The sequence below is a fragment of the Harpia harpyja genome, chromosome 14, assembly GCF_026419915.1.
Source record: "Harpia harpyja isolate bHarHar1 chromosome 14, bHarHar1 primary haplotype, whole genome shotgun sequence".
Lineage (NCBI taxonomy): Eukaryota > Metazoa > Chordata > Aves > Accipitriformes > Accipitridae > Harpia > Harpia harpyja.
Genome location: NC_068953.1, coordinates 26,214,594 through 26,239,294, shown reverse-complemented (window position 1 = coordinate 26,239,294; position 24,701 = coordinate 26,214,594). Strand labels below are relative to the sequence as shown.

General features: G+C 38.5%; 1 protein-coding gene across 4 annotated transcripts in view; it reads left to right on the top strand.

Annotated features, from left to right (window-relative positions):
• Positions 1-24,701, top strand: part of SH3GL3 (SH3 domain containing GRB2 like 3, endophilin A3) — a 57,722-nt gene that overhangs the window by 18,983 nt on the left and 14,038 nt on the right. For all 4 annotated transcript variants that reach the window (XM_052808443.1, XM_052808445.1, XM_052808446.1 and 1 more), the window contains 3 exons: positions 20,841-20,909; positions 22,119-22,191; positions 23,696-23,839. In XM_052808443.1, the coding sequence (XP_052664403.1) occupies positions 20,841-20,909; positions 22,119-22,191; positions 23,696-23,839 (286 nt within the window). The remainder of the gene's footprint in view (positions 1-20,840; positions 20,910-22,118; positions 22,192-23,695; positions 23,840-24,701) is intronic.

Below are 24,701 nucleotides of genomic sequence, written 5' to 3'. Positions count from 1 at the left end.
GCAAGATTTTAAACAGATTAGGGAACAGTATTTTAGATTTGCAAAATGAAATACTGAAGTAAAAGAGTGATTCTGTCTGTGCGGAGCTTTGTGGATTCAGGTATGTCATCGTTCTTGGCTGCATGAAATCTCACATCAGTGAATTTGAATTTTTGTCAGAGACTTCAGTGTAATCAGGTTTTCTCATTAAAAGCACTTGTATCTTCTGAAAAGTGGACAGTCTTCAGTCTCACACTTTATTACATAGTCTTTTAAGTACGCTTGCAGATCAAATAATGTGTCTGCATCTAAAAATTTAGATAGGTTAGTTTGTTACATTTGAATTCTTACAAAGATGTTTTCCTTTTGAGATGTGTGCAATAATGATTACTTTCAATTTACTAATTTATAAATGCATGTGTGGGCATCAGTGTTGAGTTCTTTGGGAAACAGTGGAAGTTTGTCAGGAAAGCGTTAAAGGTTTTGCAATACAAAGTAGTTTTTGTTGTACAATGCATGTGCTAAAGAATAGCTTTAGCAGACAAGTTTGACTAAAATGCTCAGTAATACTGTGACATGTCACTGCCTGGTGCGAAATGAGTCACTCCCTATAGAAATGCAAAATCGCATTATAGAGTCCAGAGTCTTGTACTTTATTCATATATGGACAAGAATGTCCTTTGTCCATGATACTGTTTTTCTTCAATATCTGTATGCATTTAATTTAAGCTCATAGAAACCATGCTGAGTATTGGTGTATACACTATCTCATGCTAACAATCTGTTTGATTTGCATCATTTGCCTGTTTTCTATGGGTTCAGTATCTTACTGTCCTTTTTCACTGCTCTTTTAGATGTGATTGAAGATGAGTTATGGTTGTCAAACTCGAATGGCTATTTTGTAATATGTAGAAATACTGGCCTCAGAGCTGTGTTTATTTGCGCTTGTCCAGAACAATTGCTTATGTTATGTCTGAACAGTTGCGATGAGTAGGAAAGGTCATTTAGTGCTACTTGGAAGGACCATAGCTAGAAGTCATCAAAGGGCAGTGTGAAACCTTTCTGTGCAGAGATCTGGAACAAGTTTGGAGAAAGCATGATTGATAGTTACTGGAGCTCCGTGATTTATACAATGGAGTGGAGATGAAGGCTTTATTTAGGAACAGGATTTTGCTCTCTGGAAGGGGGCTGGATTTTGCCACAAGTAAGTTGGATTTATTGGCAAGGAGGAGTAGGAGGCATGTAGAAATCTTGAAAAACTATGAGTTTGCAATGGGATGGATTCAGTTTCTGGAATGTACTTCTCAGTGTTTTTGCTGCCTCCAAAGTTCAGTAGTTTCCAAGGGCATCAAGAATAAAAGCACTGTGGTTTAGACATGCCTATGTGAAGCCTGCGTTGCTTGCTTTTTCATCCCACTGGCGTGGTCAAACAGTTAAAGTGAAATAGGCAGTGTTAGGGGGATGCACTGAGAAAGCATATCTAGGTACCTGGGAAGGTTGTGAAGTCCAATATGGATTTCAAATTTAAAGCATTTGAGGTGGTGGATCACCATGTCCAAAGGAAAGACTTCAGATCACAGTGTGTCTTAGAATTGCAGTGCTAGAGGTAGCGGCTATGCCCAAGTTCAGCTGGTTTAAGAGCCTATAGTACCCAAAGGTAAAAGTCCATCTTCAGGATAATGGTATTACCACAGCAGATTGGGTAAGTTAATAACAAGCTCTGTTAATCATTGGGTGGTCCAGCTCATTTGTGAGAGACTGGGGGGGAGCACTGGGGGAGGAATTATGTTTGAATTGTCCTTTATTAGAGTTCAACTCCTTTGGCCAGAATGTCTTGGAATAGCAAATGCCAGGCCTCTCTGCAGTTGAGATGTTGTACTAGCTCTCTGTTGCTGGAATCAAGCTTGGGCTTTGTGACAGCTGCTCTTTTTTCCTTTAAATGTACAACACACATTTCTCTTTCTGTTACTCAGCGGCAAATGTTTAAGCTCTGTGGTAGTGGTTAAAAAGAATAAAGAATGCATGTAATTAGGAAGCCGAGAAAATTATGGGAAAGAAATAGAAGATGGTGCTTTTACAACTACAGTTGAGGGTCTTGCCAAAATTATCTGAATATGGTTACTGATTGCTTAATATTTCCTGTCAAAGAAGTTTAGCAAAGAAAATTATTTCAAACAAGTACTGTATCCATTATAAGAGAAAGGACTTAGCCTTTTAGATTTAGAAGTGGTGGAATACATTCCTTAAACACTTCCTGCTAGAATAACATTAAACATTCTGTATGTTTCTAAATCGTGTATTTGTCTAGTAATCTTAGCTCGTAGAGCTGCAGGATCTCACCTGGAGCTTAAATCAAAAAGTGTTTTGCTGGTGATAGATCTGAAGGCAGGAGGAGACTCAAGTCCCATTTAAAAATTGACGGATTTAATACACACTGGTGACATTTTGTTTAAGTGACAGACTTCTAATCAGAGACCTTTACTCTTGCAGATGATACAGAACTCATGGTGTATTGCATTTTCTGAATCTGGCATTGCAGTATTTTATAAGCCATTTGGCAAGTAGCTGTTCACAGTTAATATAACTGGTGACACTTATATGTTGTGTTCTTAAGTTCAGGTGTCCATGCATCTGTGGGAAAGTGCTTTTGCAATTTAAAGGTAGAAGGTCAAATTTAATGAAACAGAATCATAAACAGTGCATATCTTTGTGATAGAAAGCAAAGCTGATAGAAAGTAACTTTTCAAGCAAAGGTTTATTGCAACTCCCCTTGAAAGCAAAGGTAGTTATATCTCTTTCTAGCTGTTTTCTCCCCTCTCCTTTCATTATTACCTGTTTCTCAAAATAACAGCAAGTACATGATCTTCTCTGGGATGTTCGCTGCAGTATTTCTGTCCTAGGACTCTTCACTCTTTCAACCTTGAGTTAGAGACTATATAAATTAACAGGATAAACCAGTCTTGTACTTTGATAAAAGAACATGAGAGTGTACCAATAAATGACTCCTTAGCAGAGTACCGAAAAGAACAAAAGTATATGCAGCTCTTGCTGGGAACAGAAAACAGAGACTAGCGGGGGGGGGGGAAGGCTGGAGGCAGGGGGGGAGCGTGGGGCTGGCTTGTAAGAGAGAATATTTAGGATGGAAGGCTGGATGAATTATCATCTGTAGATGCACAAAGTAACTGGTCATTCTAAAATGTTTCATTTCCTGGCTAAGTATAAATTCTCTGAACAATTTATCAAGCCACTGCTTGTAGCTGTGGGAATTTTTTTTTTTTGTCTTGATGCTTATGCAGCAAAATGGAACCATAGCTGGACAGTTCTTTTGGTCCTCTGAGTTGGGCTTAACACAGGAACTATCATGATTAGACTTTTTTTCTGTTAAAATTTATCTTTAAGTGATTTAATTATGAATTGTTTCATAGGACCAATATGTACTGATGACAAGGCCAGAGGGGACACAAGTGTATCTGGAACATGTCCATGAGGCCACCATTCATGAAAGTATCTAGATGAGAAACTTGGTGATGGTCCTGTCAATAGACTTTCCTTTCGTGAGCAGTTTGTCTTTAAGTGGTAAGGAAATGCTGTTCCTCAATGCAAAGCACAACAGGCTCTCGCTGTGTGACTGTAAATCTTAAAATACAGAACTACTGACTTAAGTAAATACACAATTTACAAACTGTCAGACGAATCTCCAGAGCTAACCTGTCTAATGGACATGGCATTACATCAGTGGATGCCCTTGTTTCAGTTTGACAAGGCTATATCTAGCTATATCAAATTCCAAGGTGGGAGAGACCTTAGAGATAAAAGCAAAGTTTATCTTCTCTGCTGTTTGAACTTGAGTTGACTAAATCAAACAGGGTGACCTCACATTAAAAATAGACTCTAAATGCAGTGAAGTATGCTCTAAATGAGTTTAGTTTGTGTCAGTATAAATAAATATAAAAAAGCTATTAAAAAAAATCTATATATTACAGATTCCCTGAGTTCCTTTGATTTATGTACATTCACTGTAATTTAAAAAAGGAAACAAACCATAAATTCTCTGTTTATATTCAGGTTAGCAATGGAACGTTTGCATCATGCTGGTGGGAAAATGATTGGACTACTTGAAGGTACTGTCAAATGCAGAAAATAAACGCACTGAAGAAGAAAAGACTTATTTTCCTGTCTATTCCCTATTGCACTTTTAAATCTCTTTAGGAGATCATTCCCTAATTATAGGAAAAAATCCGATATAAAATCATTTAAATTATGACACTACTTTAGTTGTTACTTTTCTTTTAAAGGGAATCAATCTCTCCCCTCCAGGCTAGTTGAGATAGCAGTTAAATTGCTATTTTCACCAGCTGGTAAACAAATAGCTTATCCAGGACTTCTCTTTCATTCCCATGCGTATGCGTGTGCAGATGCAAACTGATATCCATATGGTCTGTAATAATAGGTTCTGAAGAGTTAGTTCAGTTCATCTTGAGTTACAGTATGTCAAGGAAATTATACTAACAGCAATATTTTCTATGGCAAAGATGCTGCTGTAGAATGTGCAGAATTTCAGAAGTTACAAAGGCATTTGTCTGACTAAACTTGAACATACCTCTAAGGAAGAAATGGACAACAGGTGATCTGCTCTCCCAAACAAGATACAGTTAGGAAATATTAGAAACCATATAATAGGAGCAGCATAATAACCGCAAGGCACTTAGCTTCCTGCACTTCCTGTATCACCTTCATTAGTGTTACTGACTGTGGCCTGTGTGCAGCCATAGGAAATGGTATTGCTGGATTTGCAGTGGCAATATACTGTGTAGGAAGAAGGTACAGAAGAAGGAACTTTAAAAGAAGTTTAGAAATAGTAATTGACCCGTTTTGCTTATAGACTCCCATAGCTGAGCAATATACTTGGTTTGGTTTCAGTTCACTGTGAATGCACATGCATCCCAAAAGGAGTGGAACCAGTTAGAAAAAATAAAAACATACCTCACTGCACTGGCTTTAATCTCTAGTTGTTTTTGGAAAGTTAATGGAAAATATAAACAGTGCAAAAACATAAGCCCTATGCAGAGACAGTGAGTAAGCTTCCTCATTTGTCTACAAGGGGGAAAACCAGCTTTGTTTATTTAGGCTTGGTTTTGAGTCTTGGTCTGAAGCTGCAAGGAAGTACTTTACCTCACATCCAGACTTGCGCACTGCAGGACTGCTTTTATCTGACATCTGAAGCCTCAAGTCATGTAGCAGGGCGTATTGCTTGAATGCTGTGATGGGTAATTTGGCCTTAGCTGTGCCGATAATTTTATTTTTGCACAATATAAGATGGAGGTGATAAATATATGGTAATAAGACCAAATGCCTTGCTGTGATCAAAGTCAGCATTTATATTTTACACCACTGCCTCTTTATTCCATCCCTGTCCCACTGACTTTAGCAGAAAAACCTTTTTTTCTTTTGAAATTTCTATGGTTTAGCAGTGTGAATATTTTGTGTGAGGGGTGCTTAAGCACCATTAAGAAAATGGACTCTAGGTGGATTTAAATCTAAAACCTGGAATCTGTTTCATGAAACCACCTATTTGAAAAGCTATTCATGGAAGAAAGTTAATAAGGAAGTTTGGAAGAAAATGGAAGAAATTGCCCCTCTTTTCTTTCCCTCTGAGCTACTTGCTGGCAGCTGCTGGAGACTGCCAGCTCAAATGCTGTGGCTCTTCCCCCCCCCCCCCCCCCATAAGTGCGTGTGTGATTTGCTCAGGTTTTGAGCAGGGTCTTGCATACAGCATAGATGGAGAGAAGTGTGTATCAGAAGAAAATAAAGGAAATGGAAAGAAACATAAGGCAAAGAGATAAGTGATAAGGAGCAGTCAGGCAACTGAGAGAAAAACAAACTAAATGGAAGCAGTGGTAGTGAAAAGAGACTAAGTTGAATTGACTGAATTGAAAAGAAGTGCAAAGGTATCAATGATTAGTGCATGAGAAGAAAATGTGTCTTGGGATGCATGGCTGGCTTAACGTTTCTGTGAGAGAGAAAATCTACAAAGCTTAGTAGAAATACTCAAGCGATGGGAGAAAGTGACAGCTCTGCACTTCTGTACTGTAATGTGAGGTAAGCATGCAAACAGGACTGCCAGAAGACCTGATGCAGGAGTTTAGTGTCTTAATAGAGCTGACTGCCCCTGGCACAGAGCTCTATGTAATACAATAGTTGTCAGTGGTAAAAGTGGTTTTCTTGCTCTCCCCTTCTCTGCGTCTTGTTTCAGTTTTTGAGCACTGAGCCAAACTCTTATATTTCTCAATTTCATGAAGATGGTGATACTCTCACAAAGACCAAGCTTTGTCCCTGGTATTTGAACTTGTGGCATTGATTTAACCTTGATGGTATGGAAGAGCATCAATTTTGCTGTGTATTTCCCAGGAAGGCAAGCAGTGTTTATACTTCAGCCTTGCACTGAGAGCTTCAGCAAGCTTTTAGTTGTCACTGGGTCTCTGGGAACCCAGCTGGTAGTGGCTGCCTAGGGAATACACTGAATTGCTGCATCCCTTCTTGCCAGGGACATGTTTCATTCCTGTGCCTCTTTTCCAGTATCAGAACTGTGTTGGCTGTCAGAGGATGATAGGTACAGCTAGGGGCCACCTCTTTCCAAAGGCTCTGAAACTGGGATCCTCAGGCTGACAGGAGAAATTGCAGCAAACCGCTATTGAAAGCAGAGCTAAATTCTCACAGATTCACAAATGAAATACATGAAGTTAAAGTGCTAATGTTTTAAATAGGATTTCAAATTAAATTATTATGAAGCATTAAATGTGCTACCCTTTCCAAAGTAATAATTTCTGCCATGATTTCCTTTAAAACTTCATTTTTGCGAATTCTGGCATTAGGGATACAGGTGAGAGAAGTGCCAACTTGAGCTAATTTTACCAGCACAAAGGACTGGGATTTGAGAGGTAACAAAAGCAGGGGGGTAGGGGACTCCCAGAAGAAATTACTGAACCTATTGCAGAAACAGAATGCTGTAGAAAATTGGATTTCTGTTTATAATTTAATATTATTACATATGCCTTTTGGGTGGGTAGGATTGCCATTGCTTTACCAATAATCATGTGCTGTTTCTTTGCAAAAGTGTGTCTGTTGCACTGGCAGAGTGCTTCCAAGCCAGGAGCCATTGATCTGAGTTTTCTTGTACAAGTCTGCCTTCTTTCTAGAGTATTTAACTTTTTGTGTAATTTTTAAACACATAGGTTATTTTTGTGGAGAAGTATTTGCCGATGGTCAGAATTCTTAATGCCATTTGAAATGTATTAGGCTACAGTGCTATGGATCTTTACATATACGTGGTAGTTTGCAAATAAGTGTTGAGACCAGACATGCACAGGTAACTCTGTAGTCAAGCAATAGTTTAAATATTGGTAATTTCTGAAGTATTTTCTATGTGATAATTGTAGACCATACACAGATGTCCTAATCTGTATGTATGCCCTAAAGGAATACTGATGGTTCTACATTGTAGATGCATAGATTGTTTAAGAAAATACCCACCACTTATCCAGCCATTATTTATGAATGTAAGTAAGAGAAGCCTTTGCTATACTGAGCTAGGGGAAACACAAGGACAAAATATTGCTTGAAAAGAAGGCATTAAGTAATAATAATGTAGTAGTTTAGCTGTTTATGACTAGAATCTGAAATTAAACAGAGCTCATATTTTCGCAGTGTTGAGTCCTGTGTGCTTCTCTGATGAGTCTCTTGGGCTAGACTCTTAAGAAGTATTTACATGCCTAGAGATTTAGATAAGCACTTGGTGGGTTTTTCAAAAGCATCCAGGTCTCTCATACCTCTTGGGTTTCTTGAGGGGATATGGGGGGTGCATGTGTGTATGTGCATCCATATAAAAGCTGTTGATTAATTCTATTCTTTTGAAGCAAAAGCATATTCAATTTAATAGGAAATAGCATTCCATCCCAGTCTGCTGAACCACCGAGCTATTTCACAAATATTGTTTTGCTTGCATCTTCCTTTCCTATCATTTTTTGTTTTATTCTTGTTTTCCCTCACTTGCTTGTATTTGTGAGGCAAAGGGGAAGCTTGTTAATCCTTGTACCTTCCGACTTGCATGGAAAAGGGTATCCTTTGACACATATCAGCAGGTTTAATGGCATGATGTTGTTATGTGTCATATTTATTGCTGACATCAATTTTGCAAATTCCAGCTTAGCGTGGTTTTGTTGCTGAGCTCCAACAGATTTACATTTAAGAAAGAAAAAAAAAAAAGAAAAAGCTAGAAGTGACTACAAAAAAAAAAAGTGTAAAAGTGACTGAACTAGGGAATATTTTGTAAAATATTGCCCTTATGTTTCTGCTAATTGTCCGTTAATCTTCCAGTCAGCACGAGGGAGCAAGTGTGTTATATTTACTTGCATAATCAGTATTCAACATTTTGGTTACTGATGTAGTATTTAGAAATGTTGCCTCACTGTAACTGTATGTGATGTGATTTATGATCCTTATGGAGGTTCTCAGCTTCGTTAATAATACTCCTATGGAAAGCTACTTCTGCTGAATCAGGACTGCAACTGGATGTTGTAGTACCCTGTTGTTTTCTATAAATTTAGTCTTAGCAGAATTTATTCAGCTAGTCTGGGATCTATTATTAAAAAAAAAAAAAGTGAATCCTGTAATTGCAGACTCAGTTAAACTTATGTTAGTGTAAAATAAGTGACCACATGTTCCTTGCTTTGTGTACAATTTCAGGTAGCTTTGGTACAAAGTTTTCTGAAGTTTGGTTTTGAGACAAAGGTGTTCAGCTGGACAGCACAGAGTTTATTCAATTACTTATTGGAGTCAGAAGTGTCTCGTATAATCTTGAGCAAACTGTTCAACTTTCTGTTAACCAAACGATTGCATATGTGCACTGAATGCAGATTTTTATTTTGCCTTTTGTAAAGTTGCAGTTATTCAGGAACTAGAACAATCCATGGTTGCATATATCAGCAGGAAACCGAAACAATTTTGCAGATTTTAACTGTTATCATTCAAAATCTGAAAATTTGAAACATCTAGTCATATCACTTTGAACATGGAAAACAGGTGTAAACACTTTTCATTTCACTTTTCTAACAGACTGTCTACAATAAAAATACCTTTCTTGCAGAGATTGTACACTCATTTTTTGATTTTGCTCTCTGACAAAATCTGGAATTGCATTCTTATAATAAAGTTTAATGATTGTGCAGTACTTGACAACTCACAATTTGTATCCTGTAAACATAGCTTTCACTTGCTTTGCCTGTTCAGAAGTACATGTAGACTATTTTATGTAAGACAGCATTCTTCAGGGCAAAGAGTAGAGATCTGGGACTCTGGCATTCTAATTTCAGAGTTACCACTTGTTTACTGTGTGGCCAAGGACAAGTCAGTTTAACCCAAATTCAGTCAAGTATTTAGGTTTCCAATTCCCCCCCTAAATTCCTGGCATATTAGGAGCTTGGATATGTGGTTCAATCTGTACCAATTTGTTCCTCACTATTCCTGTAGCATCAAAAGCTATAGCAGTGGCTAATAAGTAGCTCTTGCTGAGAGCAGAAAGCCTGGAATCCAGACCTGTGAACAAGCAACGTCAGCAGCACAAGTAGCATGGGCTTTCTTTTAATGAGAGACTCAAGACCTTTGGAGTGTCACAGAAAAAGTCAAACTGTCCATTACATAGTGAAGATAAAATATTCTGAAATATGTTAAGAACTTTGAAAGAGCGTGCTTTCTTAGGGGAAGAGACAGCACCCTTCTCAGTGTGCAGACTTCTTTTTAAGTCTAGATTACACAGCCTATATTTACACATACTTTGGCTGGATTTTGATAATAAGGTTAATTTTAAAAGGCTGCCTGATTGTGTACAGACTGGATCAGCTGGGTACAGGATTTTGAGTGTTGACCAAGTAACAGCAAGTACACAGCATTCCTGACCCTGCTTAGAATTCACTTTCTGGCACAGACTTCTTGCAGAACAACTTAAAGGAGTATCAGAGCTATAATGTAATGTCTGATGTTTTGGTTACTAAATTAACAAAACCCATAATCAAACCCTAAATCCTGGCAAAAAATTAAATATAAGAAATATATTAGAGCATAGGGATCATATGGGGTAAGTTCTGAGTATTGCTGTCAAAGAAAGGAGATTTAATTTTTTTTTCCACAGATATAGCAAATAAATGGAGTCATAAATAATATTTCACTAGATGTTATTGTTGACTTTCCTAAACTGCAGGACCATGACTGGCACGTTGTCCTGTTTTTACAGATGACTTAATTGTTTAATGCCAGACACTTCATCTTACCTTATGAGTTGTAGATCTTTTCTTAGAGCAGGAGGCTTTACTACATTGTTTGCTGCTTACTTTAGAGATGATGAGTTTCTAAAGCACACACACAGAATCTTACAGGTCTGTCAAGACCTTTGATATAGTTGTGTCTGTTTGCCTTTTTTTTTTTTTACTTGAAAGACCAGCAATCAAAAAAATATTTAATGCATCCCAGAGTTACACCAGCAGAAAGAATTGCAAGGGTGCTAGGAACTTACAGAAATGGTCAAACACCCACATCGTATACATTGTATGGCAGATCTTTATATAAAGCACTCATTAGCTTTGTCAAAATGGTGTGCCCTTCTCTTGAAAAATTTCTGTTGTGATAATACTCTCACATGGCAGAATCTTTTGTTTAGACTATGCAAAATCATATAGGTTGTTCAACTAATCAGACTCTTAATGTTTTTTTCTTCCATTTTTTTTGATTGTGTAAGTCCTTCCTGAAGAAAAGAAGGCACTCATCAACCAGTAATCTCGTTAATGTCATGTTCTTGGGTTCTGTGCCTTTTCCTTTTTCTTCCATGTGGTTTCCCAAGCAAAGGCTGTTAGATTGATTAAATACGTTTTGATGTGTACCTAGGTGCCGTCAGCAGTCCTTATTCATACAGATTGATTTAAGTTAGGAGAGATCACAAGAAGTGGTACAGAAGAACTGTGCATAAAAGAAATTAAATCAGCGGAAATTCTTGTCTGCATAGTTACGAGTTTCTAACACCATTAGTCTGAAAGCAGAACCTCTGGTTGATCAGTTGGTGAGGATTTTTTTTGCTGAAAGACGTGTTGGATTGTCTCTTTGAGGTGTGTCTTGCTGAAACTCCTACATCAGCAGGGAGTTCTGTCATTGCTCAAATGTTCCGGTATGTACCAGTGCTTGTAAGGGCTTTCTTGATCCCAGAATACATGGCTTGTACTATTTGAGCTTCCTTTCTAAATAAAAATTAAGCTGCCACTTCTGAACCTTTGCCAGAACTGTGCTGTTGCAGCTCCACAGCTGTGGCTGTTCATTGATTCAGCGTGGTAGCTGTAGACCTTACGTTACATGATGTGAATGGGTATTTTTTTCTTTATGAGCATATGGGGAGTTTTGATAGACTCAGTCCATTCTTGTTGATACTGGCAGCTGTAGAGTTGACTGTAGTGGTCTCAGCTGATTGCCTGGCTGGGTTCTCTGTACTTTGGGTCATACTCAGCTGTGAAATATTTGCTCCATGTTAGAAGGTAGGTTTAATAATAATGCTTTACATAGATCTGCATGCGACCCATTAACAGTGACACGCTTGAAGCTGAGTTAATGTTACACCAGAAGCTCACAGAACATCACCACGCGGGAGGTACGCATATGGGGACACCCTCAGATCCCAACTTCCCAGGCAAGTCACATTTGCAAACATATTTCTCTTCTATTCCTCTTTATCTGGCGTATCTTTTTATATCTTGGTTAATCTGTCTTCCTAAAAATAATCTACTGTGATCTTGTTGCTCGTGTTTGTCTGAGAAGTTACAAGTAATGAAATAAAGGGTTCATAAATATTAGTGAGATAGGAATGTTCTTCATGAATGTAAACACTCTGGCAGTACTTTCATGCATTTCTTTAACTTTGTTTCTGTGATTCAGAGATCTCTTGGTAGAAAAAGTATGTTCTGCTTCTTGGGAAAGAGGTCCTTGAGATTCCTGGTGTCCTTTAGATGGCCTGGGGTTTTTTTTGTTATGCAAATGGAATTTCGACCCTAAATCTGTGCTCTGAAAATGACATGGGGCTCAGTTTTTATTTTTCATGTTGTATGAAATTTTTAAAATTAGAAAATATTTAAGAAATATTGTAATGGTATTTATCTTAGTCTGTCCTTAAATGTTACACATTTCTACCTATATTTAAAATCCTTCATGTTGTTTAAAAATACAACTCTTTTTGGTATTTTGATTTTGTTGGCTGCTGGGACAAGATTTGCTCTTGGGTCCATCACAAATCCCTAAAGGCAGTTTAGATGTAGAGCATGCCCTTTCTTTACTCAAGATAGCGTGAGCACAGTCATGAGCTGTCGTTGAAGTACAGGCACATCCTACAGTTCATACTTTGTATTTATACTTTAAATATCTGGGAATAGGGATCTTCGGTGAAACACTAGGACATGAATTCCTGTGGCCATGGATGTGGTGTTCTGAAGTTCTGGTTCAGCTGTTTGTGATGGGTAGTGAATTCCAAGAGAATCATCCAACTGTATGCAACACTTCTTTGTCTCCCTGCATTTATATAAAAATGTACTCTGCCATAGGTACTGCCAGAACACTGTTTTAATTTTTGTATCCACAATATAATTATAATTTTTAGTCAGTGTTACTGTCTCATGTAAATTCCAAAATATTGTATTACATTTTATAATTATGCATAAACTGTTAGCAAAAGAGAAAGCTTCATTTTTTTTTTGTTTAAATACCCATGTACAAGTGTTGTTGAATTCAGAGTTATTTTATGCCACTGATGTAGCCATGAGAGCAGTAACAGGTGTTTGATTTTTAGGGTGCAGCTTCTTGCACTCCATAATTTTGATTAAATATCAGCAGGACCCAGTTTAGCTGCTTGATTAATCTTTTCAAAAACCCCAGTTCTCTCTGTCGCTGTCAGAAATCTTTTTTACTGTTTTCCCAAGTGCTTTGGAGAAATCTGTGCTACTGCTAGCAGAAAGTTTAGTGGAAGAAAAAGTTATAAAATACTCCATGTAAAGGTGATGACCCTTTGAGCTTGATACTGCGAGGTGCTGAGAACTCCAGTCTTGATCCAGCAAAGCACTTACACACTTACTGAAGTATGAACTTAAAACAATTTGCTGGAGGTAAGCCAGAGTGTTCCATATTTGCAAGACTGAAACATACGCACTTTGTAGTAGACCCCTTATTTATTTTGGGGGGTAGAATAAATCTTTTTTTCTTTCAAGTGCATCAGCACAAGAATATTTTTGTTTTCTTTGAAAACACAACATACTGAGGCAACTGAAGAGTTCTTGCCATTGTTTAGTGCTTAACCTCCAAAATAAGAGGTTTGTATTTTCTCCAAAGCATTAGAATAGTATGAGCTGTGTCAATATAATTCAAAGAACAGCTTCAAGTACTGGTACACTTTTATAATTTGACTTTTTCCCCTCATTGTATTTTTTTAAGGAGCCTGAGAAAAATCTCTTTTTAGGTATATATTACCCATTTTCATTTGCAGGTGATTTTCCACTTTTAGTGGCTCTGACATCCTTGTCTCTGCATGGCTCCAGGCCCTGTCTTGGAACATTCTTGGTGCAGGAGAAGAGACCTGAGGAGGCTGCTATTCTCATACCTGGTTGGTTTCAGCATTCTCTGCAGCTGTTCCAGGGGCCAAGTGCTGTGTTTCTTTAGTCTTTTGTTTAGATCTGTGTTTGAATATGTGCATCTTAGTTTAGTTTCTCAGTGTGGGGCACTACTTTTTCTTCTGATCACTCAGACCTTCAGTAGATCTCTAGAAGTCAATCACAGGGGTGTCTATAAGCTGCCCATTCATTTTGGGCGCTCACCTAGTCAAAGCAGAATGCTTTGTTCTTTTTTTAGAGTGGCAAACTTTGTGCAGATGGCTCTGCCAGTGTGTACTCCTTTATGTTATCAAAGATGTGCTAAGATACAAGACATTAGACATGGCTTATTAAGCCATGTTGTAGGTTCAAGTTCTTGATAATCTGCACTTCATGAACTAGTAGTAACCTTCTTTTTGAGTGTGGGAATTAGCAATCTGTATGAAATATAGCAATCAGGAAAGAGGAAAAACAGGTAATATACATAGCATTGTAGTAGAACTTAGAAGCACAAAACAGGGAGTTATGGATATTTGAAGTTAAGCTACTTTTGCTCTAGAAGACAGGCTGGCATCTTGGTTCTCTAATCTGATGGAGCATTCTGGAAAAGGACAAAAAAGACAATCTCTCTCTCCCCTCAGGAGACACTGCAAGGAAATTCTACTTTAGCCAGAAGACATCTTGCTAGGCACCTTATTCTTCCCATTGTTTATGATATGCTTTAATAAGATTCTTCAGAAAGATATTAGTATTGTCACATTGCATTAAATCCTCTATGCATAATAATTTAACACCAAATGAAACAATTACATGGCTGCAGGGCAATAACTGGAAGTTTTAATGATTTATTAGGAGAAGCGTAACTATTATGCATTAACCATACTGGAATGTAGTATTTTGTACTAAGCGCTGTATTTAAAGATATATCTTAATGTTTTGTGCGGTTTGGCCCAGTTATATGTTTCTGTGGGAAATGTAGCCATATAGTTACATTATTTCCTGGCTTTCTATGTGTTAACTTTGGGATAAATCTATCAGTTTTCCCAGTTGATTGCTTACTTCCTTTTTAGAGAGAGGGAAATAAATTTAAAGTATTTTCATAGCTTTGGCTTTTTTTGTTAAAAGATTTTTCCTAAAAATCCAGGTTTTTGCCTCATGGGTTTGCCAGTGTGCATATTTATGACAAATGTAGGAATTTTCCATCCCATTAAAGTTTCAACAGATAATTTCAGCAGATACTCCTTCAGAACAAAATAAATGCTGTTACTTGGTGAAGAGTCATTAAAAGTTCTAAAGTCTTTAATAGAATATGATACCTTTCATTCAGTCATTAAATAGTATTTGATGATTTCTTGGCCAGTTATGTACAAGAGAGTTTTTGCTGGCCAGTTAAGGACTTCTTCAGCTCCACTTGTTTCAACAGTAGCTGAGTAACAACAAAAAAACCTGATGGTTCAATTCCAGTTAATGACTGTTGCAAAAGAAAGGCAAAACAAGTGGAACAGAAGGTCAGAGCATGTGTGCAAGTATTGGCTGGCAAGAATCCTATTGACTTGTATTATAAAATACCCAGTGGATATATAAAAAAATAGGGTAATTGTTTTGAGACTTTTATCAGCGCTCTGTTGATCTGGGATATTTTGGGCAGTTTCTCATGTTCAGTAACCCTCCTTAGTGAAATATGAATAAGTACTGTAGTTTAGTGGATATGATGTGCAAAACATTAGTAAAAGCATTTTTCTGAAGCTTGTTTTTATAATCCATATGAGAATGGAGAAATGTACTATTCCTGTGCAGTAAGAAGGATAAATCTTAACATACATAAAAGTACTGAAAAATTACATGAAAGCTTGAGGCTTTCTTAGTTTAGAGTTCTGGTGAGCCGTAGATTTTAGTTTAAACTGTAGACAGTTCATGTGCTGTATTTGTGCTTCTTTACAATACAACAAATCATAAGAAAATTACATTATCTCGAAGAAATTAGAGTAACAAAGAACTAGTGTGAGAACAAAGTCTCAATATTAGGTTTGTGGAAAAAATGTTTTCTCAGAGAATTTCTTGGAATATAAATTCCTTAGCAGATAAATATTTAGTCTTTTAAGACTTTATAACAAAATTGCAATTTGCATTTTGAACAGTAGCTGCATATACAGAATTAAATAGAAATCACAGTATCTGGAGGGATTTCTTTCAAAATCTATTTGGTTTTTTTTCAGACTTGTCTTCCTAGAAGATTCCACATAAGCCACCCAGAGACTCTTAGATTGTCAATAATACAACATCTTATTTAATTTTTCAATATTAAAAAGAACAGTAGGATCTAGGAAGAAGTTACAAGCAAGGAGCGTTTGCGTACAAACTGCGGTATTTCTTCAGGCAAAAAGGTCTTCTATTATATAGAACATGCAAGTTTTACAGTAAGGGTAGTTTGCTATCATATATAACTACAAATGAGAGGTGACTATGCAATGGCTGATTTGCAAGTGTTTTCATGTTCGTATTTAGGGGTTATTTTCTTCTCCCTGCTAACTGTAATACATCAAGTGTGATGGAGGGAGTTGCACAGACACCTGGGAGGAAGAAATTTTTCTTATTTCACAGCTATTCTCTTGGTTTAAGTTTTGATCCAGAGGAAGACTAATTAGCTCCACCAGAAATATGACTAATGCGTGGCTTTAGCTTCCAACCTGGCAGTGGAATAGTAAGATAGTGGTGGCCCCCATGGCAGGAATTGGATTTTTTCAGAGCCCCCAATTCTGGCTCTGGCCCTGTCTAGTGAAAAGGTGCTGAATCCATGGCACCCAGCTTCCGAATTTGGAGGTGAAGGATTCTTCCTGTACAAGTAATTCCAAGCTCCCTCAGAGTACATTCCTTATGTGATGGCAGCAGTTTCTCCTTTGATTAACTGACTCGTAAAAACTGATAGATATTACCACATAATTACACAGCCCCACAGTTGGGCATACTTCTGTTTAAGCTTAAAGCGTTTTGCACCTTGATATAATGCATGTAAATGATGCTCAGCAAATAGTCGGAGAACTAAAACTCAGCAGCTGTCTCCTTTGTGCATCCATTTTCAATTAAATAATTAATTGGGTATCCTGTGACTTTTAATTGGGAAAGTGGTGAAGCTAGTTTTTCAACTCCTAAATTCAGTATGATCAGAACAAAAGCTTTCGTGTTCCTAAATGCGAGAATAGTAAAGCTGATCACAATTATACCAATATGAAATAAGCTGTAGTGGTGTAAAATTTAGTGATAGCCATTAGAACTTTATACCAATTTTTACTGTCAGGGACGCAGACAGCTTAAAGACTTTAAGGAATCATTTCATGGTATCTCTCTGAGCACTGAGGCAGTCTCCTTTTTCAAAGGAAATTAGAGCTCAGAGTAAATGTCATTGAAGAAGTGTCTCCTTGGGCTAGAAATTGCAGTATCATTAATGTTTCCATAGAACTGGGAAAGTGCGTGAACAAACTTTTTCTTATGGTCAGTGCTTTTGCTCCTATAGATGTAGGTGCGTGTTAGGTTGTTTTCAGTGTCTGTATGAAATGGTGTCTGCAGATCCTGTGGTTGGCTCTATGGAGTCGCATTCACATGTTGTTGTAAATACGGAATTAGAATTGGAGTCAGGTAGGTGAGAAGGGCCCTCCAGAGAGCATCTACTGCAGCCTCCCACTTGAAGCAGGTCCTGTTAGAGCAGGTTGCTCAGGGCCTTGTCCAGGCAAGGCTTGAATGTCTTCAAGTATGAGAGCTCCACAATTTCTCTGGACAACCTGTTCGGTGGTTTTTTCTTCTTTTTTCTTGCCTTTTTTACAGGTCTGAATTTCTTGTTTTCCAACTTGTGATGGTTGCTTCCTGTCCTTCCACAAGATTCAGGCTCCATCTTTTCATACGCTCCCACTAGGTAGACACCCACTTAACCTCTTCTAAAGGCTGAACAAGCTCAGCGCTCCATATGCTATGTGCTCCGGTCCCCTGCTCGTATCAGTGGCCCTCCTTCAGACTCACCTAGGATGTCAACGTCTTGCACTGGGGAGCCCAAACAGGACACATACTGCAGATCTGGTCTCACAAGTACTAGATAGAGGGAAATTATCACTTCCCTGGACCTGGTGTCTGTGTTGTTGCTAATAAAGCCCAGTATGGGGTTGGCTTTCTTCACCTCAAGGACACACTTCTGACTTACATTCAACTTGTTTTCCACCAGTACTACAGGTGTTATTCTGCAGAGCTGTTTCATAGCCAGTTGGCCTCCAGCCTGTACTGTTGCATGGGGATATTCCACTGCAGGTGCAGGGCTTTGCATTTGTGTTTGAGCTTCACAAAGTTCCTGTCAGCCCATTTTTTCCAGCCTGTCAAGGCCCTTATGAGGAGCAGCCCCACCATCTGGTGTATCAACTGTTCCCCCCCAAGCTGGTATCCTCTAGACTCTGAGGGAGTGTACTGTATCCCATCATCCAAGTAGTTAATTACTCCATTATTCTCTGCAAATTGTAGATGCAGAATTTCTCCCCCCCCCCCCCCCCCCCCCCCCCCCATTCTGAAAGCTGGTGCATAGAAGTCTCAGTTGTTCTGTGACCTTCTGGATCTAACTTAGATGCTTTCCTTACTCCCTGCTGCTTCAGCAAGTCCAGTGGTCCCCTTGCAAGGAGTGACTCAGTATTGCTGCAAATAGTTTCTCCCTCTGTGCATGGCATCAAATTTTATCCATTGAAAACACAGTGAAGAGTTTTGCAACATTTCAGAAAAGAAACCAAAACTAAACATGGGTGGCAGCATTTGAGCAGGTGTGCAAAGAAGGCGAGCAGGCTGCAGTGCAGTGCTGAGGCACGTGTCTGTCGGCACTGGGAGAGCAGCCTCACTAGCCAAGTGCAAATGCCTGGACCAGCAGCTGCAATCCTGGCAAAAACAGCAACAACACAGTAAGCCTAAGTTTCAGACTAGTATTTGAGGGAGGTGTGTGACACCACGTATGGCCATCAGTAAGCCAGGGAGAGCTAAGGGATGCCAATGGATAAATAGTGTATGCCCTAAGACATTTACTGAAAACATACCAACTTCCAGTGTATCTGATGAGAAATTGCGTTTTTTTAGACTATCTTTGCCAGCCTTCCAATGAGCCAGTGGAGGTTTTTTTTCCTTTCTCTGGCATTACTGTTATTGTGTGAACTTTCTACTCATCCACTTGTGCTTCTAGTTACAACATTCAGATCTATCCTCTCCAAGTGTGGGACATTTCATTATTTTGGTCATTTGGTGCAGTAATTTATTATTAATTATGCTTTCACAGTCGAGCAATCATGTTACTTCATTGCATTTATTCTTCGCCAGTATATAAATGGATTATTTGTAATGAGACAGCTATGGGTTGCTACTGAATATGGATTTTGCAACTTCAGCCTGAGAAGGATAATTCCCCCACTGCACTCAGCCTTTGAAAAGAGATCGCCATGAGAGGCTTCAGGAAACCACAAACCTGTTCACTGCCTGCTGGCGAAAGAAAACATGTGAGGCTGTGGAAAATGGCATCAATTATTTTACGAATTAACATTACACAGAAAGGAGACAAACTGCCAGCATAAAGAAGCTGCACAATTTCTGATAGGCTGCTTTCCATGAAGCTTTTCCATGCATCTTTCTCCATCTGTGCTCAGGGACTCCTCAGATGTACGTGCAGAGACCTGGACAGTGTCCCCTTCCATGTGTGGCCTCTGGTTGCTTCTCTGCTGTGATGTCTTACAGCAGCAAGATGATGACCCACAGGAACTCACTGGTACTTGGGCTTTTCCATCTCTGTTTTACCTGCTTTTGTGCTTGTTCTGTCAGTGCTCTGGAAGAGAAATAATCTTGACAAGTTTGTGGGCTGCTTGGTGTATTAAGCATAAAGATTGTGAGTCCTACTGTAAAGCCAATAGAAATAATTAGCAGTAGGGCTCTCTTTGAACTCACATTTTCCCTTAAGCAGGTCTGTTCTTTTGGCTGCGTGGTAGCAGTGATACTGATGCAAGGTCAGCCGCCCCAGAGCTCCCAGCTCTGCTTCATCAGCTTATTGCTGTTTTTTGGGAAGGCAGTGTGCTTGCTCCACACCTGTGTGGTGCAGGCTGTGACCAAGAAGAGGGAACCATTGCGCTACAAAGAGCCGTGACCCATTATGAGATTATGCAAGTCTCCAAGGCCCTTTTAATTCAGTGAGATGAATTCCCTTTTAGAAGGTGCTGAGGACAAACAAAACGCTTTACTGGGGGCAGGTTTGGGGAACACCAGCAGTCAGTGAGCTAGGCCTGGATTTTACATTACGCTGTTATTCAATGATAAAAGTCAATTAAAACAGAGAAATGCATAGTATTTTTTCATGAATTATCCTAAGAATTTATGTTTAATGTTCATTGAGTATGTGTTAAACCACTTCTGTCGTAGTTGAGTGATGCTTTCAAAGGCTGTTTCACACTGGGTGAGGATCTGGCTCTCATTTCATGCTGTTGCAGTGCAGGTACCATGCACTGCAAGAAGCAGACAGCTGAGTTCTGCTCGAGTGCTTATTCCCAGCCATGATTTACTCAGTGAGGATCAAACTCAGGTCTGATAGCCTGGAGTTTTTACACAAAATTTGGATAATGTTAAGGTTTACTGAAATCCTTTATTTAAAATTGGTGCTTTGAGTTTTTGAAGAACGCATGGCATTTTTTTTTTTTTCAGCATCATAAAGATGCTCAGTTACACAGGTGGGTCACAGTGCAGCATTTTTCACAAGTTTGTTCCTTCCACAGAACTGCACACAACTCCCAGGAGCGGGAATGGGAGTTGCATCCCTGAACCTAATGGCATACACAACCAGAAGGTACTCGGAAGTACAGAGCTGGAGAGGCATACTTGAAAGAGTTACTCTGGATTTACCTGCAGTCAGACTCTGGTCCCTAAGCCTGAAGTCTGCAGTATAGGTCATGCCTTTAGGGTACAAACGGTTTAAGCATGTGAAATCATTTTTTGTTTGCCTGTTGTAAATTCATATCAGGTATCTCTGTCTCTCTTGAAATGAGTGCTTCACTTCCAAGACTAAGGTTACTCTTCTCTTGCACAGTTGCCTCAAATGGTTGCTGCATTTTTCTAATCTGGAGTGAATTCCTGTGACCCTGAGATATTTATTCTGTAATTAAATAATCATGCAATTTTTTTGTTAAAATTATGTTTTTACAGTTGTTCAGTGAAAAAATAAGTGGAGCAGAGGGAACAAAGTTAGATGAAGAATTTCAAGAGATGGAAAGGGTAAGGAAAGTTACATTATGTTTTTCAATATTAAGCTATTGCAGAATCAAAAATGTTTCATGTTTCAAGTGATAGAATGGTATTGTAGATTTACCTGGGCAGGGGGACACCCCACCATGTGCTTCCAAACAGAAATATATAACGATAAGTGCAAATTTATCCTTAAGCCATGGCAGCTCAGCCGAGGGAGAAGAGACATCCACAAAGGCTGAGCAGAGGAAGCAGGTGTGGGAGATTAGAGAGAGAAGTCTTCAGTGTTTAGTGAGTCTTCGTAAATATCACAAAGCCTTCCCATCTGATATTTTTCCTGATAAAAGTCTAACTACTAGGGTCAAATTTTCTCTTGATACGGAATTATATTTCTTAGTTTAAATCTATGTTCAGAAATTTACATGAATTGTTGTGGAAAGTGAGATGTTTGCTATCCACTTATTGGTTGTGTGGCAAATTAAACAATGTTACTGCTACTTTATGCTTTTTCAGCTTTTATGTGCTTTTTTTTATTGCCCTTGTCTTTCTGTGTGTTTTTTAATGTTCATAGTAGACTTAGGTCACAGGTTTTCTTGTTGGCAGATTGAGGAAAAAAGTCTTGTGTGAGTTGGTGTTTTTTTTTTCCCAACATGCACTTTTGAATTTGATCTAAACAGGTTTCTAGGTTTCGGTTTCTTTAGCTACAGAATAATTATTTCCTTTCTCTGCATTATAAGGGGAAAAATAATGTGCAGCCCCTAAGGGAGGAAGAGGGAAACAAACCAGAAATGTCATTTTTTTTTTTTTTAAATAGCATTTTAGAAACTATTAAATAGGAAGACAGTGCAAACTACTGCTTTAAATGGCCCCAACCCCAAGATTGTGAGGGATATGTTCAGTCTTTTTCACCTGTGGAGAAAAACAGTCTTAGTAACAACTGTTGGGCTGGCAGGAAAACTGTAGTCCAGAATGTGTAAGCAGTACTCAAGACTGATGGGCTGGAAAGGCAAGCCCACATTTTGAAATAAACCTTCTCTCCTTCCCAGTACTACCTGCCAATTAATATGTTTTTGGTAAAATCCTGTCATAACTGTGACATGGCTATTTATTTTAAGCTACAATATTTGCTTTATTTTAAATACAAATTTTATAATTAGCTAGAATAGTATATTATGTGTAATAAAATGATAAACTTTCTAGTAATCGATTTGCTTTTTGCTATCTGTGTTACTTTTCCAGAAAATTGATGTTACTAATAAAGCTGTAACAGAGCTTCTGTCCAAGTCCACAGAGTATCTTCAGCCAAATCCAGGTAGGATAGGAACAATAGGTGTTGGATTTTGCTTAACATTGTCTTCTTACTTGGAAATTCATCCTAGCTAAATAAAAGCTAATTAGGTCATCATTGTGAGGCTTCTGGGTGTCCTAGAGAGCTTTACCTGTGTGTGCAATGAACAGCTGTAAAGTTTATATGCACTAAGTCTGATCTGGGATGCATTCAACTTGCAGCACACAGTGCATCTGATTTACTGGGCATATGTAGGTTGTGCATGCACGACATGTCTTGGACAGCTTGGGCCTGTGGTACAGCACTTGTGTTTATGTTTGTGCTGGATTTCCTGGAGTGGGATATGGATCCCTGAAGGGAAGAGAATGCCAACAAATTTTTCAGCAGAGACGTAAAAAGCCATTGAATTTAACTCACAGGCTGCTGCCCTCAGAGGTACTGGTAACCATGTAACCACGGGGAAGTGGGCTGTTACTTGCTTATCCGGTATTTGAATGAGGTTTTGCATTTTCTGAACACTGCTAGGCCTCAGTGGATTTTGAATCGTCAGTTAACACAGGTTTTTCAAATGTTGTTTTAAGAAACAAGAAAGGAGACACGTTTACATTTGCAGTCAGTCGCAAAGTTTATCTGTTATGACCTTGATTCACTGTCTAAACCAGCTGTTGGAAGAACCTTTATTTTTTGAGAACTGACTGACAGAATTCCTTTAGTCAGCTATACCAGTGACTTCAGAGATGGCTGTCTCTTATGGGTACCTTATGAAATGCACATCCCCGAAGAAGTTTAATGGGTTATGTCTACATAAGGATGGTAGGATTCAGTCCTTTACCAAGGCCCAGCCAGCATGTTTAAGATGAAGCTAGTCACCATGGTCCACATTCCTCAGGAATGCCCTGCCTATGGCCACTACTATGTTGAAGAAGCTGTTGAGTGATAATAGTAAGGAGTAGATTGGAAAAACTCTCCAAGAATAAATGCATGTTTTTGTCATGATACATGCAAGATAACAATAAATTAATTTGTATGTAGCAGGCCATTCTGCAGGATAAATTTCTACTGTCTTCATTACTGGAACGAAAAAAAAGAAGGGGGAAGGAAATTCTGCAAAGCTCTCGCACGCGAGAGAGAGAGCGAGCATGAAATTGGCTTTGGCTGTGCTTGTATCTAGTCTGTGTTTGCTTTCTGCAATACTTCTAATCAAGGAGTTTGCAAGCAGAAATATTGAAAGGAATGTGAGTATTGGTGAATATCCACAGAAGATGACAAGCAATCCCACTATATATCTGCATGGAGATGGGATGCTCATTCAGTTGGGAATAAAACCCAGTTTCATGTGGCCCATATTGAATGGAATCTTATTTAAACTTTTGACTATGAAGTACTGACAACAAAAAACTTAGGAATCTACAGACCAGCTTAGTGACTTGCTTTGTGATATTGCTTGTTAAATGATTTTTTGCTTTAAATGTATTAGTTTTAAAAGTGTTTTTATAACTTTTTTGTTCTTTTTTTGTGTCCTTCTTAGCATACAGAGCCAAGCTGGGAATGCTGAACACTATGTCAAAGATCAGAGGACAAGTTAAAACCACAGGCTATCCCCAGACAGAGGGACTCCTAGGAGACTGCATGATACGGTATGGCAGAGAGCTTGGCGATGATTCTATGTTTGGTGAGTTTGTGTATCTCCTCTGTGAATATTTCAGCATAAAGTTCTTTGCAGAATATTACTCAGTGACATAACCTATGTAAATAGCTACTGCAGGTAAGAGGGAAAGTTAAGTACAGTGATCAGGGGGTGATTGATATAATTAACAGAACATGATGCTTCTGCATATTTGTCTACCTCTCTTGAGGTGGATTTGATAACACTATTAGTGATGCTGTCTGATGATTCATATTATTGCCATAACCATTTTAGTTTCTAAGTTGCCAAACCTAAATAATTCAGGGTGATTCTTAGATGCACTGTATTTCTTTTAAGCTTTAAATAAAAATAGTTACTCTATATTTGAGAAGCAAACTAAGGGAAAAATTTTTCATAGAAAAAAACAAACAGTAGCTTTGGGTGATTTTTATTTTTTTATTTTTTTCTAATAATGATCTGGTATTTCTGTGCTTTGGAGCAGTGCATCTTAAATATGCATTTTCTTGGTTTCATGAAAATGAACTCTAGCTTGGTCATGCTACAATTCTTTGGTAAATCAAATCTTACCTATTTCTTCTCAAGATATGCTGGTAGTTCACAGCCAAAATCTTGATAGAGGCCTTGCTTGCTGAGCATGCATAGTGTGTGGGCTTGACTGGAATGAATCTGAAGCATTGTCACAGAGCTACTCAATGTGTGCTTTTTGATATGGCTGGGATTAAGGGAGAACCAGGGAGAAATACATGAGAAAAGGAGAATCCTGGTTTGGGGAGAGAGAGGGGAATAGGGCTAGGAGAGAGCTGTATGGGCTGGGACTGCGTGCAGAAGCCAACACAGAACTGGCTGGCTTTATGTACTGTTGTTAATATCTGCAATTTTACACACC